Raw genomic sequence first — 17,808 nt, 5'->3', positions numbered from 1 at the left:
AGCACAGCTTCAACTTCACACTCTGGGCTTTCAAGAAGTGTGTACCCAGCAACGATTCCCAAAGCAAGGACACACTGCTGGTGGTGGTAATGAAGGATTGCAGAAACCTGACACCCATGACCCTCTGCACTGCAATAAACCACTCTGCAGCTACCCCAACACAAACTTCTGACAGATGTGCTCCGTGCCGTGTGGCAGGCACAGTTCTAAACCACAAATGCAGCCTAAATATCATTTCATTAAGAGATGAAAGCAACAATTCATTACCTCTTGTCTTGTAGTTTACAACTGCAACTGTCAGATGAATCTCCCTGGGTGTCATGTCACAGGAAGAGCTGACAGAGTAGTACCTGGGCTTCAGCAATGGCAGCTGAGTCAGTAAGAAAGCTGTTGAGACCTCAGCAGAAGGAAACTCCTCCAGGACCTCCAGGATGTTTGGGCTGTTGTAAATCTTCCATTTATTGTACTCTTCTGTGTTCTAAAATCCAAAGGACAGCACCACAGTGTTACCAGGTCACGCTGAGCTCAGGAGAGGAGGGATGTGCTCCTCTGTGACCTGAGCTAGATTGTATGGCCCTGCTCTGGCAGGGGGGCTTGGACTCAATGAGCTCTTTGGGTCCCTTCCAACCCCTGACACCCTGTGAGCCTGTGATGTTTGCAGTGTCACCTACAAATAACTAAGAGTCCTGCTTTACATTCAATTAGACCTGCAGGAACCCACAGAGAATTCCTAGACCCCTTACTGGGGTTTCCTAAAGAAATGGTTTCGTTTTCTGATAGATGGACTGGATGATCTTGGAGGTCTCTTCCAACCTGGTTGATTCTATGATAGCAGGAGTAGAGAATGCTCACTGGCATCTCCTCAGAGCCCAGCTCTCTCAGCAGGGTGTAGAACTGAAGCAGAATCTGTTTTGCAGGCAGACACAGACCTGACACTTTCTGAAGCTTGCTGAAGCAGCAGCAGCAGCAAACACTAAGCACACCGAGGAATCACTGGTTACTGGAGGTGACAGATCTCATCCTTTGACAAAAATATCTTCTCCAAGCCCTCCACTTGCAAACTGGAAGGTCTTCTAGTGGTGTATCACCAGAAGCCACCACGAGGCAGGCAAGAGATGAGAGAGGCAGGAGAAATGACCCACCCAGAGTCACACAGGAAACAGCAGATCTGAAGAAACCTCTTGGTTCCCACGGCCAAGCTGAGCCACAAGCCCACCCTTGCTCTTGCTGGCTTTACCAGCACACAGAACATGTCACAGAAGGGTAAAACCCAAGCACAGTTGCTACAAAGATGTGAAAGAGCAGCAGCTGGTCCAGCATCCACAAATCCAGCCCTAGCACTTACCTGAGACAGAACTTCCAGCCTCTGTCTGTCTGCTTCTGCTGTTACCAGCTGGGAGAGGTTTTTTAGCAGCTGTTGGGAGGGTGGAGTGGTGATGTCAAGCAGATATGTCAAAGCCTCAGGGAGGGTGCAGGCTGGAATCTTTTTGTCACTTGTCCAGTAGCCACCTGGGAATGAGAGAGAAAAGAAAACAAGCACCTAGCAATTCCCACAGCATTTGGAAGCTGCAGAGCTTTGCAAACTCAGTGCCCTTCAAAATCCAGCCTCGGGCTTGGCTGTAGCAGGTGCAGACCACAGGGCCTTTCTGAAAGAGGTTCATATGAGGTTTAGAGCTTTCTGTAAGAGGAGGATGTGATGCAGAGGAGTGCAGAACAACAAAGCAACACTTAAAATGAAAAGTCTTTCATGTGAGGAAATCGTCTTTGTGTGTCAGATTTAGCAGATTGTTCCTATTGAGATGGAAAAGCTGACGGTGACATTTTAGCCTCTTTTAGGACTCTGATGCATAACAACCAACAAACTTGATTAATGTAATTGCAGTTCAGCAACTGAATGACAAACTCAGCCTGGGACAGCTCTGAGGACTCTGCTGAAGGCGCTGTGGATCATCAGGGAGTGCAGAGTCAGATTGGAGAACTGAAACTGCAACTGAAAGCATCACCAAAATCCAATGGAAACGCAAGGAGAAGGTAACACCACCAGCTCAGCGTATAATGCCTCTCAGGGACTGCAGAGGAATCTGCCAAACAGCCTCTGCTGCTGTGTCTCAAGAGAAGCAACTTACCAGCAGTGCAGGTCTCGAGTCTGACAGTCTGCCCAGCTGGAGGAGCATCCCTGACGTGCGCAATGAGGCCCTGCACTAGCTCCGGCTGGTTCCCTGGGAAAATGCCGATGTGTTCTCCGGGCAGGTAGTGCACTTCCTGAGCAGTCTCACAGGAAAGCTTCACCAGAATGGTGACACGGCTGGAGACACAGACAGAGAGCAGGCAGCTCGTGGTTACGTCGGCAGGATTTCCCTTGAGCTGAGCAGGGAAGGAATAAAGCCCAAGTGGCACTTGGCAAGGGCTGACTCGTGCTCATCGCCAGATTAGCAGGGCAGCTTGGCACTTCATGGAGACTTAAGTAAGAGTCCAGATATGTGGAGTCCTTGTTCAAAACAAGCAGGACATTAAGATGCTGAAATGCTGCCTGATCCACCCAGGATAGAGCAGGAGTGCCTGTGCTCAGCCAGCCAAAGGAAGAGCAGCTCCACTGCAGGCTGAGCAGCTCCCATCTTAGCCCAGCTCGGAGGACTTCCCTTAAGCCTCTGCATTTAGACCAGGGATTAAAGGGTCCTGCTGGAGGCTGTGGAAGAGCCATTCTGAGATGCCCTTTCTAAGGAAGATGTTAGCACTGATATGCTTCTGCACTTCTCTGTGTGTAGTCCCAGCTGGCTTTGCAGCACAGCTGCATCTGGCAACTTCTTGCACTGCTCCTTGTCCTTTCTCCTGGCTTTTTCTTTCCTGCTAAAGGGCAATCCCCCCCCCTAAATAAAGTAAACATTTACCTGGCATGCAACATGGCAAGCAAGAGAGGGACCACAGACCTGACCCTCCACATTTAGTAGGTATCAAATACCACAGCATGAAACTCTTTACTTCCCTACACTCCTAGATCCTCTCCTGGGAAGTCATCTCCCATCTAAAGCAGAGCTCAGGCTGCAGATGTTCCTGTGGTCTGGTGAGAATGGTTCACCTCTGCTAATGCTGGCACTACATTCTCATCTTGGTAAGTGCAGGGAGCAGATGTTTACAACCAGGCAGTTTGGACAGTTAAGACTTTAGTAATATCCAAGGGAATGAGGTGTCCTACCTGGATTTTGGACTTTGAAGATTCTGCCTGAATTTCAGCTTCATGGGAATGACATCCTTGGCATGGATGTTTGCAAGAGCTGGTGAGAAAAGAGGACAAGAGTCATGGCAGGTCTGGGACTGGCTCTGGGTGAAACTCAGGCAGAAGTCAATGAGCAATTCCCAGTTTCTGAAATACAACTGGCAAACAGCTGACTGGGACAAGCTAAGAGTCAGTGTAACAGCAGCTCCCTTTTGAGCACAGCTAGAGACTTATTTTGCAGTATTTCCTTCTTGAGGAGCCCTTGGTCACAGTGCAGTTAAGTCAAGTGCACCAGAAATCTAAAACCTCATGAACTTATGGCAGCATTTTTGATGTCATAGCCAGAACAGTGACAGGATGAGAGGCAATGGTCTGGAACTAGAGAAGAGCAGGTTGAGGCTGGATGTGAAGAACAGGTTTCTGCACCACAAGGTGGTGAACACTGCAACAGGTTGTCCAGGGAAGCAGTTGAGACCCCATCCCTGGTTGTATTCAAGGTCAGGCTTGACAAGGCTCTGCTCTACTGGAGGATGTTCCTGCTGACTGCAGGGGGTTGGACTGGATGACCTTTGGAGGTCCCTTCCAACCCAAATCCCACATGCAGAGACCTGACCCATGCTTGCCACCTTGTCAGTTACGTGTCCTGTGCACACACCTCCCTGACTACAAATCAGCTGAGTTGTATTTCAGCTTGAGCTCTTCTGGGGCTATCCAAATGTGTGTGTGAGTTCTGCTGTTCCTGCCCTGGCAAAGCTGAGCCATGCAAGGTAATCCCAGTGTCCCTGTTCCTCTGACCACTGCCCTGCCATCCATCACTCTGCCATCCAGCAGGATCAGCATCTTCTAGAAAACCTTTACAGCTCAGACCTGTAAAGAAAGAGGAAGGTGGGAGGCAGTACCTTTAGGCAAGTCCATGGGCTGTGGGTCATGCACTACCCTGTAATTCTCAGGCTCCCAGCTTTCACCAGAGGTGTACATCTCAGGCAGCTGAATGCTGCTTTTGCCACGGATGTCAAAAACGCCACAGGCAGTCTAGAAGGAAATAATTTAAGGTTACTTATAGTAAAAAAAGTCCTCTTAGTGCTGTCATCATCCCAGCGAGGAGGCATCAGTTTCAGAGGTTGCTGGTTAGCTCTCATTCTGCGGAGTTCAGTGATGTTACCAGGGGTTTAGTGTGTCTAGGAAGGTTCCACTTCCACCCCAGTCCAGGTAAAAAGCCTGATCTACTCCCAAAGTTTCTGCTGTGTGATGTTCCCACCTTTGTTCAGACTGCACCACCCAAAAGGCTTCTTGGAACTTCATGTGCATATTGAAAAAGAATAAAAAAGGGGTCAGGTCCCCTCTTCAAGTTGGGCAAGCAGTGGAAAAGAGGGAAGTTCAAACTGCAGATACAGATTCAGATGTTTGGTTTCCTTTATGTCCCCTGATTTTGATGGGATGCCAGAGAATACTGAAACACAATGAACTAGGCCAGCAGCAACTCTCTGCAGTCACCTTGAACGCGCTGACTGCCCACGTGCGAAAGGCTTCTTCTTGCCCGTTGAGTTCATCTCCTTCACCTACTGGAGCAAGCTGAGAAGCCCCTAGCTGGGCCAACTTCTGGTCAATGGTGTGAGCAAAGGCACAGAACTCTGGATACATGCTGGACCCCAATCCAAACACAGCATATCTGCAGGAGAGAGAAAAGTCAACTCACTGAGGTATGCGGAACGAAACACAAAAGGACTCAGTCACAGCCCTTCAGCAACAAAAGATCTGTACCTGATTTTCTTTCTCAGCTGCTTCAGGGTGAGCAAGGAGTTCTTCAGGGTCTGTGAAAGAGTCATAGAATACTTCAGGTTAGACAAATGCTCTGATTTAAACCAGAAGTAGGACCCTGATCCATATACATGGGAGAAATGAAAGGGGGGGCTTTGGTCCCAGCCTTTGAGCTGAGCCTCAGCTGTACCTCTGAGGGCAACATCACCTTTCCATTATTTGGAGAATCTCCATTTCCAAAAGTGCTGGTAACCACTAAAAGCAGTGTCTCTTTTTCCAGGTCACTGATGTGGTACTCATCCATGGGCAGAATCTGGAAGGTACAAAGCTGATGAGAAATTGCAAGCAGCCACAGGAACAGGCATGAGAGAGCTCTGCCACTCACAAGGCAATCTGCTGAAGGAACACACAACCAAACTTCAAGCCCAGCTTACATCTACTGAACACACAAAGCATAGCTTTAGAGAAGGAAGAGGCTTGCAGGAGAGCTGGTGAAAGCAGCCAGACTCCTTGCTCTGCTCGGTGCTCTTACCCTGGTGCTGAAGGCACAGTTGAACAGGCTGCACAGATTGTTGGCTAAGGTTTCAGATTTCCCAGTCTCTGTTGCATAGATTACAGTGACCTTGGGCCTTGCTGCTGTTGCCTGTTGCATGAGGGAGGATGTGAAGAGCACAGCCCTGGGGAAAAAATAATCACACATGACTTTTAATACAGCTACACATGAATTCAGCTGGCCTCACAAACAAGCTAGGAAAGACAGCTGCTGGAGCGAGTCCAGAGGAGGCCACAAAAGTGATCCAAGGGCTGGAGCAGCTCAGCTGTGAGGACAGGCTGAGGGAGCTGGGGGTGTGCAGCCTGGAGAAGAGAAGACTCCAGAGGAACCTTAGAGCTGCCTGCCAATACCTGAAGGCTTCCTACAGGAAAGCTGCAGAGGGACTTCCCATGACAAGTGTCTAGAGACAGGACAAGGGAGAGTGGTTTGAAGTTGAGGCAGAGCAGGGTTAGATTGGAGCTGAGGAAGAAGTTCTGCAGTACAGGGGTGGTGAGACTTTGGCATAGGCTGCTCAGGGAGGCTGTGGCTGCCTCCTGCCTTGGGCTGTTCAAGGCCAGGTGGGATGAATCATAGAATCATAGAATTAACCAGGTTGAAAGAGACCTTCAAGCTCATCCAGTCCAACCTATCACCCAGCCCTATCCAATCAACTAGAGCATGGCACTAAGTGACTCATCCAGCTGAGTCTAGTTGAGAGATGTCCCTGCCCACAGTGGGGAGGTTGGGGTAGAAGATCTCTGAGATCCCTTCCAGCCTGAGCCACTCTGTGATTCTATGACTGATCTTTTTTTCCTTGCCAGGTTGTTGAGGGGCCATACGCTACAGGCAGTCCTGAATAAGCAGCTTAGATATAAATGGCACCTAAGTGGGGACAGAGAAGTTCAAACAGTTCAGGTGGTCCCTAGTGCAGTACTTATTAAACCAGAAAACGCAGAACAGGGACATCACCAGAACGGAACACCTGAACAAGAGCAGCAAGACTCTGCTTTGAGCAGCTTACTTTGCCAGGATGCCAAACTTGATTGTTCTTTTCTTTGGCCTCCGGGTCTCATCATGCCAGATGTGTGCTTTCCATGCATCCACCTTAGAAACCAAAGCAAGAGCTAAGCTTCAGGCCGTGAATAGGAAATGGGAACCACACAATTTGCATGTCTTTGAAAGAGCCAGGTGAGAGAGACACTGCACAGACAATGCCCTGTGTGCAAACAGGGCTCAGGCTCTGCAGCAATAAGTTGCCTTTCAATTACAGCTTGAGAACTGGGCAGGCCTGACCCACCCTTCCAGCCTGCAATCAATACTGATGCCATGCTCTAGCCCCTCCAGTGGCCTCTCATGACCCAGGCCCTTTCATCTAGACTTTGCCAGGCCCCATATCATCACCTGCGCTGCTGAAGTCAGCTACAGGGCTCCTATCTTTTAGGATAATGTGTACCTGGTAATAATAGAAGGGAGTGAGGACATAGTTCAACATCTCCTGGTGGAAGACAGGAGTTATGCTGCCAGACATCGGGGGCACAAGCCAGACCCAGTCTGCCGGGCAGCCGCCCCGCGTGCGGTACTCGCTCTGCATGTACTTCATGAAGGACTCAGCAGCAGAGTGGTGGTCCATGATGGTCACATTCTGCTTCTGGAAGGGTGGAACAGAGAAAGGCACATCCTGAAATGGCCATTCTGCTCTCTGTGCTCCTGGGCAGAGCAGGAGCTGGGTCTGCAGACGGCTTCAAGGATCAGAAGATGCATCAAGACTGCTTCTGTACACCTAAGAAAGGCAGAATGCCTTGAAAGGAAGTTCTTTACAGTGAGGGTGGTGAAACTCTGGCACAGGATGCCCAGGGAGGTTGTGGATCTGGACCTCCCTGGAAGTGTTCAAGACCAGGTTGGATGAGGCCTTGGAGTCCTAAAGTCCTATCTCAAGGACTTTATTCAGGGCTGGGAAATAATTGCTCCCACTAACTATTGTGATAGCTTCTGTGAAAGAATTGCTATCAGCAACTTCTACACAGAGAGACATCGAGGCAGACCTTTGATTAAGGACTTTCATGTCCTTTTTCAAACCTCAGCATTTTACTTCTCCAGCACTGGGAGCACATGCTGAGAAGCTTGGCTCCTTTTCACCCATCTTTCATGCTGGTGTGCCATGTTAAATAAACTGTGATTGCAAATAAAATATATGACTGAAATGGCTTTCACAGAATCACACAGTGGTAGGGCTCGGAAGGGACCTCCAAAGATCACCCAGTCCAACTCCCCTGCCAGAGCAGGGTCAAACAGGAACACATCCAGGTGGGTTTGGGATGTCCCCAGAGAAGACAACTCTACAGCCTCTCTGCAGCCTGCTCCAGGGCTCTGGCACCCTCAAAATGAAAAAGTTTCTCCTTAGGTTCATGTGGAACCTCCTCTGCTCCAGCTTACACCCACTGCTTGTCCTGTCATTGGCCACCACTGAGAGGGTTCTGACACACAGAGAATTTGACACTCAGACAAGTGTGTTGAAAGGATGAACATCCTTCTCAGAATGCCAGGTTGGAAGGGACCCCAAGGATCATCTGGTCCAAGCTTTCTGGGTAACAGTCTGGTACCATCTTGCCCTTAAGTTCCTTTTCTTCTCCTCTCCCTTCTGCCTTCACCAGAGATTGTTTCCTGGCAGCAGAGGCAATCTGGATTCCTCTGCTTTCCAAGGTGTAAATCAAGAATCACACTGACAGCCTCCACTGGGCACTGGCCCATTGGCACTAGGTAGCCATAAACCTCTTATAAGTGAAAGGAAAAGTGACCCTCACTATTCAGACCCTCACTCCAGCTACTACATTGGGTGACTTACTTGGAAGCTATAAAGCACAGCCACATTTATCTCCACAACAGCTCGGTCCTTCCATAAGGATGAAAGTTTGTTTGTCTCCAGTCCCATTCTTCTCCCTACCTCCTGCATGTGAAAAAGAGAGAGAGAAAAAGGAAAAACAAATTTCCTATGTGGGACTTGGACCTCATGATTTCTGCACCTCGTTGTGTTAATATGTAGGAAAAAAAGCACTGCAGAAGTGGAGGAGTCTGTCTCAGGCTGGGGAAAGAGATGGCAGCAAATCAGAGGTGAACTTGGACTATGGAGTTCTGGTTCTTGAGGCTATTCCAGTTGGGCAAAGGGAGGGAGCTGGGGGGGTAGTTTTCTCCTGAATTAAATGGTTCCAAAAGTGGCAGGTTTTGGTCATCATTATTAGTTTGTACTGGTGAGGTGATCATTCCTGCAGCTAACCAGCAGAACTCCACTGCCTTGTCAACAATAGACTGGAACTGAGAGAAACTCACCTGTGAAATCTACAGGCAGAGACCAAAACCCTGACCCAGCATGACTCAGGGTAAGACTGGGGAAGAATTCCCTTTGGACACCATTTTCTCTCTATTTCTTTTCCCACAGCTATTTGGAACAGATCCTATCAGGACACTGCAGAAAGAGTCCTAAATCTGGCAGTCACAGTCATGGCAGAAGCTTGAAGATGCCCCACAAGGGTCAGGAAGTGGCACTGGGTTAGCACACCAGTGGCAGGGCAATGCAAACACAACACCCACCCCAGCAAAGACTCTCTCAGAAATGATCCCCAGGCAGTTCATCCCCTCCTCATCTCATCTCCCCCAGGCTCAGGAGGTTACCTTGAGGATGCTGTATCGCTGCACATCACACAGGTCTCGCACCCCTATCTCTGTGCCCATGTACCAGCCGTTGAAGGGACAGGCGGTGAACTCCAGGCCTCCTGCCTCCAGCAGCATGTTGGCCACAGCAGGCAGTGCATACCACTTCAGATCCAGCTCCTTGAACCATTCATACCTGTACAATGAGCATTTTGATTGATCATTTTGAGTCTTGTTCTCCTTTCATAGATGGCCATGTGAGTCCAAGAAGGTAGCTCCAGCAGACACCCATGAGGCATGGGCTACAAAAGCTAAGGGCAGCTCTGGTTCATGAGGTGGTACCTGGGAACTGCCTGCCAGATAAACTGCAGCACAGTCCTACAGAGCTCTGCAGTCTGCTGTCCCCAGCAGGAGAAGGACACAGAGCTGCTGGAGTGAGCCCAGAGGAGGCCACAAAGGTGATCCAAAGGCTGGAGCAGCTGTGCTATGAGGACAGGCTGAGGGAGCTGGGGGTGTGCAGCCTGGAGAAGAAAAGACTTTGGGGGGACCACAGAGCTGTCTGCCAGTGCCTGAAGGGATCCTACAGGAAGGCTGCAGAGAGACTCTTCCTGAGGGTGTCTAGAGACAGGCCAAGGGGGAATGGTTTGAAGCTGAGGCAGAGCAGGGCTAGACTGGAGCTGAGGAAGAAGTTCTTCAGTAGGAGGGTGGTGAGACTCTGGCATAGGCTGCCCAGGGAGGCTGCAGCTGCCTCCTGAGGGTGTTCAAGGCCAGGTTGGATAAGGCCTTGAGCAGCTGAGTCTAGCTGAGAGGTGTCCCTGCCCAGAGAGGTTGGAGTAGATGAGCTCTGAGGTCCCTTCCAACCTGAGCCGTTCTGGGGTTCCATGAAGCTGCAGGCCAGCCCCACTGCACACATGAAGGAAGGAGCCAGGCAGTAGCCCTCCTGTGATGAGTGCAGCCACATTCCCCCTGCACTGCACTGGCAGAAGAAAGGGTGATTTTTCAAATTCTGAATATGACTGAAATGCAGGTTGGGAAGGAAAAGATTTCCAGCAGAACTGCTCTTGGCTTCCTTAATTTAAATCTCATTTCCCTGTCTAGCAGCAGCTTCATCTGCCAGGACAATTTGCCATCATTGCATCCTCACAAAGAGCTCATAAAACCAGTGCCCCAGGCACAGGCTAATAACCTGCCAAGGTGAGGCAGAGGCAAAAATGCAATTCCCCAGCTGCTGTGTGCTTACTTTGGATGCTCCAGTGGCACTTCCAGGACAATTTCTGGTGGGATCTCAAACATTTCTGGGTCCTGGCCGTTTGCTTGGAGAACCAGGGGGAGGATATCAAAGCGGCCGTATTTGGGCTTCCACCCAAGCTCAATGCACAACTGCAAAGAGAGAGAGAAAGTACAGCTCAGGTTCTTCCAGCTTCCCCCCTGGGTTGGAAGATGAAGTAATCCCAGTGCTCTAAAACCTGCTGAGGTTAATCCTAGGTGGTGACAGTTCTGTGTCCCGCCCAGCCCGAGGCGCGGTGCTGGCTGCGTACCTGTGTGAACTCCAGGCTGGCAGGGTCCCCCAGGATGGACCCATCTGGCATCTGGTACCCAGCATATCGGATGAACTGGCTGTTCCAAACACGAAAATCATGCTTCCCATCAGTCCTCTGGGGGAAGAGGGTGATGACTGATCTGTCCAGGGAGACAATCAGACCCTGTGACACCACAGCAGCACAGCAAACATGTTCTAATTATTAAGCCTAAGGAGTCATAGAATGGGACCTCGAAAGATCATCCAAGTCCAATCCCCCTGCCTGAGCAGGTCACACAGGAACACATCCAGGTGGGTTTTGAAGGTCTCCAGAGAAAAGGAGGCTGAGGGGAGACCTCATCACTCCCCTAAAGGGAGGTTGGGGTGAGGAAAGGGCCCAGCCTCTTCTCCTCAATGACAAGTGGAAGGACCAAAGGAAATGGATGCAAGCTGTGCCAGGAGAGGTTCAGGATGCAGAGTAGGAAATATTTCTTCACTGGAAAGGCTCTCAAACATTGGAACAGGCTGCCCAGGGCAGTGCTGCAGTTACCATCCCTAGGGGTGTTTCAGCAGCCTGTGGAGCTGGCACTCAGGGACATGGCTTGATGTTGGCCCTTCAGTGCTGGGTCAAGGGCCAGACTGGATGATCTTAGAGGTCTCTTCCAACCAGATCTCTTCTGGGATTCTGTGACAAATTGTTACCAAGAGCAACTATTTTCTATTTCTAAAATAAACAGCAGTAGAAATCATAGAATCAGCCAGGTTGGAAGAGACCTCCAGGATCATCCAGGCCAACCTAGCACCCAGCCCTAGCCAATCAACCAGACCATGGCACTAAGTGCCTCATCCAGTCTTTTCTTGAACACCTCCAGGGACACTGACTCCACCACCTCCCTGGGCAGCCCATTCCAATGCCAATCACTCTCTCTGGGAAGAACTTCCTCCTAACATCCAGCCTAGACTTCCCCTGGCACAACTTGAGGCTGTGTCCCCTTGTTCTGTTGCTGGTTGCCTGGCAGAAGAGACCAACCCCACCTGGCTACAGCCTCCCCTTGGGTAATTGTAGACAGCAATGAGATCACTCCTGAGCCTCCTCTTCTCCAATACAATCATTCATCCTCTCCACTCCCCTGACTCTCCAAACCTCCTCTCTTCCCCAGCCATTACAAAAGATTTTGCAGCACCAGCCATGAAAGTGGCAGCATTTCATAACCAGAGAATGACAGCATGGCAGGGGTTGGAAGGAACCTCCAGAGATCATTGAAGCCAACCCCCACCCCTGCCAGAGCAGGATCACCTTGGGCAGGCAAGCAGCAGGAGAATGAAGAGCAGACACCAGTTGCTAAAATATTTAAGTAGAGCATTTTAATACTGGTGGAGAGTTTTGAATGCAGGTTAAAATTAAAGAGACCCTACCTTATATTGCCCTTGTTTGTGGCATACTGAATATGAGAGCAGATGTGCTCAAACATTTCCTTGGCTGTTTTACAGTCACGTGCATCAAACACCTGTAAGGGTCCACAAGGGATGGAAAGAGGGGGGAAAAACCAACATTGAGAAACAGCAATGCAAGCTCAGCATTCTTCTGATGTATTTAAGGAAAGGTTAAGGACATGTCCAGGAGGGAGCAGCCCCCACCTGCAGCATCTGGCACGTTTGGCATTCTGCTGACCTCCAGCAGGTGACTGTTTGGCCAGGGATGTCCAGACTGAGAGGTTGGTTACCTGCAGATTGGACCACTGGATTCTCCCAATGCATCTAGGAGCATTCCTCCAGGCCTGTTTGGCAGCAAAGATCAGCTCATCCTTTGTCAGCTGGTAGGTTCCTGTTGTTTCTATCTCCTTGCTCACCGTTTCCAGCCGGGCCAGGTGCTCTGCTATTTTTGGCCTTTGGAACAGGAAGCAGCCAAGGAAGGAAATGATAAGAATTTAATTATTTAGAACTGATTCAAACTGCAGACATTATCCCTGTGCTCTGGGTGAAGAAGAGCTTGGGTACTGCTGAAGCCATAAAGCTTTTGGACATCCTTTGGCATGAGAAGATTTCTACTTACATCACTGATTTTATCTGCCAGGATGCAGGTAAATGTCCGGGGAGGGATTAGCATCTCAGTCAGCTGAGGTATGGCAGGGGTGGGTGAACAGGGAGAAGCCTGCTCCTGTTAGACATCTACACTCTCTGCATGCAGGCCAACATAAAATACCCCCAGCCCTTTCTGAAAACATCCATTAGCTCCCAAAGTCAGCAGTGTCACTCTGCTGCAGGTGGGAGAAGTCACCACTACCTGTTCCCCACCTCTGTCCCTAGAGCAGAGCTGTCACCTGCCACAGCGATCTGGGGAGCAGGATGTTTAGCAAGCAGCAGGGAATGTTCTAGGGGCAGGGATGAGTTCAGGCTGTAGCCCTCTGACTGAAGACTGCTGAAGAGAATTTTGCCTGTCTTCAGAGTGTAGGAACTGTCTTTACTGAGTGCCAGTGGCAGAGCTCAGGGGACTCATGAAGAGAGTGACCTGCTAGGAAAGCAAGTAGTGACACCATCTTTTCACCACCCAGCATGCAGGATCCATCACAAGCCCCTCTTGGGGGGGGGTCTCAGTTTAACTGTGGATTTTCTAGGCTGGTTTGGGAAAAATGGTGATATCACAGCAAATGAACAGCAGCTACCTTCTGCCCAACCCCAGGGGCACAGGGACTGTCCTCTCAAAGTGCTCTTTTCCCGGGGACACACAGCTCCTCTGAGCAAAGTAAGGAGGATTTGCATTCCTAAAAGGAAGTGCTGAGCAGTTCCTTTGCCAGGGAAATCAACTCTGAAATTCCTTAGCTGGGTAACAGAGAATGAAGTCAAAACACTGGGAAATATTTATCACAGCACAGACAAAAATTGGTTTGTTGGCTTACAGACAGAATAAAAACAGCCTGCCCTGTCTGAGGGTTTTCACATTTTCAAGCAGATGAAAGATCAAGGGCAAGCAGTAAGATAGTGTGGATCAGGGTGATCAAATAGCCACAGGCAGCAGCAAGGAGACCTGCAAATGTAATGTGTTGGCAGGGGACTGCAGCCTGAGAGTGGGACAGGGACGCTCAGACAGACTCAGGTAGAAGAAAGCTTTGTAGAAGAGTTCAAAGTGTCTGAAGAAGCAGCCATTATGTGGCTGAGTCCCTCTGAAGGCCTGGCAGTGTTTTGTGGTGGGCTGAGCAAAGGCTGAGCTGTCACTTGGAGGTTTATCGGGTGAAAACTCACTACAAACTCTCAGACCTCAAGCAGATGTTCTCCTGCAACAAGATGTCTCTGCACTGTGTCCCTCTTGTGAAGACACAAACCTCTTTTCAGAGGCTAGAGTATCCCCCACAGCTGATGGTGATGATAGCACAGAGCAAGGCTAAGAAGCAAGAGATTGACCTTCCAGCCTTTGGGCAAAGCCTTGAGAGTCAAAACAGAGAACAAATGAGCGCAGAGAAAAGGTATTTGGAAGAGCACAAACAAAAAGCATTACCCACATCAGCCATGGCTAAGGCTGATGCCATCAATGTCCAATGTCAAGAAAACAGAAGGCAATGTTCTGCTAGAGAGTCCCAGCCAAGGACTGCAACTTAGCACGCTCGCTGGGGCTGACGAATGCTCTGTACAGAGTCCATCTCTGCATTCCCAAGAGCTGGGACTGGCAGACAGAGGCTATGGAGTGCAGTAATAGCTTTATTTATTTACATTTTCCAGCAGCCCTTATCTCTGTTTTTTAATGCAGGCCATGTACAGCTACTGATAGCTGAGAAGAAACCAAACACTGCTATAGGCTGGCGGACAGATAGGTAGGCAGAGGCCACTTAGAGCAGAACTGAAGGCACAATTGGCTTACTCTTTAAAGGAATTGTAGTACTGCTTGATAAAGTCAATTGCCTGAGGTAAAAGCTCTTCTGGTGGGACTGGTCCATCTCGACAACCTTTCACCAGGCTTTTTGGGGTCATGAGTGCCCCTTGGCAGGCTTTGGTCTGGCAGTTGATAATCTGAAAACCAACAAAATGTCAACCCTCAGCGTTTCACTCTGTATCTTTTCAAAGCTATGAAGATCACTGTTCAGGGTTCCATCTCTTACCTCCTTAGCTGTCAGGTGCAGTGTGTCAAGCAAGCTGGATCCATTCTCCAAGTTCCTTATTTTTATGTGTCTGGGACATGTTGATATTTCGGTTGGAGCTTTGACATCATTTTGGGGAGGGTTCTGGGCAGAGAAAAAGGTTAAAATACATCTTGTCTTCAGATTAAATATCTTAAAGCTTCATTTTATATTTGATATGACCACCCAAATGCTACAAATGAGACTCCAGAAGCTAGGTGCTGCTCTGCCCTTCTCCAGCAGATTCATTCATCTCTGTACAAAAGTACTGACCTAATCCCCAATCTGGCAGGAAATGGGAACAAAGATTTTTTGTGCTAATCAAACAATATCTGCCACTGCAAACACCTTTTGAATTCTACCCTAACAGTCACAGTCTCAGGAGAACAGTGCTCCAGACAGCTTTAGAGAGAAGAAATGTTTGTTACTTAAAGGTTAGGCTGCCAAAGGTGAATAAAGGAATCAGGCTCTCCGATCCCACTGGGGCACCTCCTGCCCTTCAGTCTTACCAATGCTCCATTTTGTTCAGAAAAGATCTTTCATCCACAAAGCTCACAGCAGAGCTGACCTCATGGAAGCTCAATTAGTCTTCACATGCCAGTGGTGAGGAGCTGTGAGCAGTAGGCAGAGCCCACCTGAGCTGTTCTGTCAGACACTGATGCTGGACACTAACCTCTGGCCCCTCGCTGCCCTTTGCCGGTGTTACGACAGGCGGCATCTCTAGCTGCTGCTTCTTCTGCTCAGGGAACTTGGCACCAGCGTTTTCCAAGCTTTAAAAGAGAGAAAGACAATCCAAACATGCTCTGATTCACCTTCAGTATCAGTAAGGAGCTGCTCAGAGCAGTCTCTGGAAGACACACCGAGTCCACAAGCCAAGCACTCACAGCAGTGTGGGGACTGCAGGTCAGCAGCAAAGCTGCTATTGCCCTTTCTGGGTCACTGTGTGGGAACCTTCTGAACTACTTTGGAAGTTGAATATCAGGTTTCCAAAGATGCTAAAAAGCCCTCAAGAGCCATCCAGACCACATGAGTCTGGAGAGGGCAGTGATGTGTTTGAGCCAGCAGAACCTTCCTCTAGTCAGCTTCATCTCCTCACAGCTGAACATAAACTACTTTGAGCAGCAACAGGTAAGGGTAGGGAATGGGCAGAGAAAGGAATGGCAGGCAAGGGAAAACTGAAATAAGTAACAGCCTGAAAACAGAGACATTTAATCTGCATGAGCAGTTGTTTTGCAGAGTCTCTTGTACAAACCATATCACAGAAACACTTTACCAACCTAATTACAGCATTAATAATCACTTTGCTAATTGCCATAGCATTTACATGCCTGCTAAGTCCTAGCAGAAAGAAAACCATTGCAGCACACCAAAATATTTCAGTTATGAAAGGGGACAATGAGGCAAAAGCTTAAATGCACCTTCCCCACTCACCACTACCCAGTGACCCCCAGGGACGACTGATCCTGGGTCAGTATTGCTGCTCTGGAAACACACTGCAGGTTTCTCCAGAGCCCACATCAATTCACAGCTTTCCTTTTCTAATGACATTTCAAGGAGAAATGATGAAGTCACTGAAAGATCTTACCCATTGATCTTCTTTCTCTGCCCCAAGTTATTATTGAGGTCCTTCTCTTGAGAGAACTTGCTCTTGGCAAGGCGAGGCTTGAACACAAACTGCCATGGGCACAACATTTTGGATGCCTTGTTTATGATTTTAGGTCACAGTGCTGAAATCTTGTGGGAACACTTCTGAGGAGGGAATGAAAAAAAACAAACAACCAGCAAGGTCAGTTTTTGACTAAGAAGGTAACTCCCTTCAGAAGGGCTCAGAAGCTCACCAGATAATTGATCTGATCTCACCAACTTCCGGACTGAAAAAGGGGAAATGACTCTTAAGAGTATTGAGACTAAACCTGAACCTTGCCTTTGCCAGTCTCAGCTGCAGCCCTGCCTGCTTTTAAAACACCAGCAAAGGAATCTCAGCTGCATAACCCAGCAGGTAACAGTAGCTGTGAAGAAGCCACACACGCTTTGCCCCTCTGAAGAGTGCAGCGCTTAGGTGGGTTTAACTTCAGTGTTTATCCATGGTTTGTTAAGTGCTGTTGAAGTTCTGTTGGCTCACATCACTTTCTGTTAGCTGGGGGAAAGGGATGTGAAAAGTTGTTGTTTTGTCCACATTGTAGTGGGAAAACAAAAATATTGGTGTGTAAATGGACCAAGATGTTCTGCAATGTGTTCATCTGCCAGATCCAAATCCACTTCTGAGACTCTTTTGTCAGATAGGCAGAGCAGGAACTCGACTGTAACCTCTGTAAGAATGTACAAAGATCTTCCTTTAAACATACATTTTCTGCTCATCTCTAACCCTACAATGGGCTTGTGCCAGGGAAGGTGTGACAGGAGTGAAAGAGCAACCTGGGTAACTCATTAGGTAAATCAGAATTAGCTTCAGCATTTCAACCTGGTTCATAACAAACATCCCAAACAGATGCTTGAAAGAAGCAAGCAAGCAAGCAAGCACACATTGCTACCCATTCCTGCCACAAAGCAGGGATTCTTTTGCAATTTATATTGCTTTTTGCTGTAAAATGTATATTGTTGTGCTCCCAAGGTGCTGCCTCCTGCAAAATTACACCAGAAAAGAAATCCACTCAGCTACCTGAGCAGAAATTGTAAGGTGGGAGGACCTCTCTGCTACTTCAAGTGTGCAATGAGCATTTCTCTACAGTTACAATTAATTGCTGTTCTGCAATTAAAAAGTTGCTGCAGTGTGGCTACACAGCTTTGTGAAAGGCAGGGGGAACAGAGGGAAGGAAAGGATAGGAAGAGAAAAAGAAAGTTGGAAAGGAAGAAAGAGGGAAGAAAGTTGGAAAGGAATAAAAAGGGAAGAAAGTTGGAAAGGAAGAAAGAGGGAAGAAATTTAGAAAGGAAGAGAGGAGAAAGAAAGGAAGAAAGAAAGTTAGAGGGTAATAATGAAGAAAGAACGAAGGAAAGGAAAGGAAAGGAAAGGAAAGGAAAGGAAAGGAAAGGA

General features: G+C 48.7%; 1 protein-coding gene across 3 annotated transcripts in view; it reads right to left on the bottom strand.

Moving 5' to 3' along the window:
• NOS2 (nitric oxide synthase 2) overlaps window positions 1-17,808 on the bottom strand; it is a 39,762-nt gene that overhangs the window by 3,329 nt on the left and 18,625 nt on the right. For all 3 annotated transcript variants that reach the window (XM_064166508.1, XM_064166507.1, XM_064166509.1), the window contains exons 2-22: window positions 16,363-16,526; window positions 15,451-15,547; window positions 14,760-14,882; window positions 14,522-14,670; window positions 12,393-12,555; window positions 12,085-12,176; window positions 10,688-10,829; window positions 10,390-10,529; window positions 9,171-9,345; window positions 8,347-8,448; window positions 6,958-7,152; window positions 6,526-6,608; window positions 5,505-5,649; window positions 5,181-5,285; window positions 4,976-5,025; window positions 4,709-4,883; window positions 4,114-4,246; window positions 3,194-3,272; window positions 2,127-2,305; window positions 1,346-1,509; window positions 268-478 (exon numbers count right to left, since the gene is read on the bottom strand). In XM_064166508.1, the coding sequence (XP_064022578.1) occupies window positions 268-478; window positions 1,346-1,509; window positions 2,127-2,305; window positions 3,194-3,272; window positions 4,114-4,246; window positions 4,709-4,883; window positions 4,976-5,025; window positions 5,181-5,285; window positions 5,505-5,649; window positions 6,526-6,608; window positions 6,958-7,152; window positions 8,347-8,448; window positions 9,171-9,345; window positions 10,390-10,529; window positions 10,688-10,829; window positions 12,085-12,176; window positions 12,393-12,555; window positions 14,522-14,670; window positions 14,760-14,882; window positions 15,451-15,547; window positions 16,363-16,469 (2,809 nt within the window). In that variant the 5' untranslated portion in view covers window positions 16,470-16,526. The remainder of the gene's footprint in view (window positions 1-267; window positions 479-1,345; window positions 1,510-2,126; window positions 2,306-3,193; window positions 3,273-4,113; window positions 4,247-4,708; window positions 4,884-4,975; window positions 5,026-5,180; window positions 5,286-5,504; window positions 5,650-6,525; window positions 6,609-6,957; window positions 7,153-8,346; window positions 8,449-9,170; window positions 9,346-10,389; window positions 10,530-10,687; window positions 10,830-12,084; window positions 12,177-12,392; window positions 12,556-14,521; window positions 14,671-14,759; window positions 14,883-15,450; window positions 15,548-16,362; window positions 16,527-17,808) is intronic.

Source organism: Pogoniulus pusillus, chromosome 27 (genome assembly GCF_015220805.1).
Source record: "Pogoniulus pusillus isolate bPogPus1 chromosome 27, bPogPus1.pri, whole genome shotgun sequence".
Classification (NCBI taxonomy): domain Eukaryota; kingdom Metazoa; phylum Chordata; class Aves; order Piciformes; family Lybiidae; genus Pogoniulus; species Pogoniulus pusillus.
This window is presented reverse-complemented; position numbering and strand designations above follow the sequence as displayed.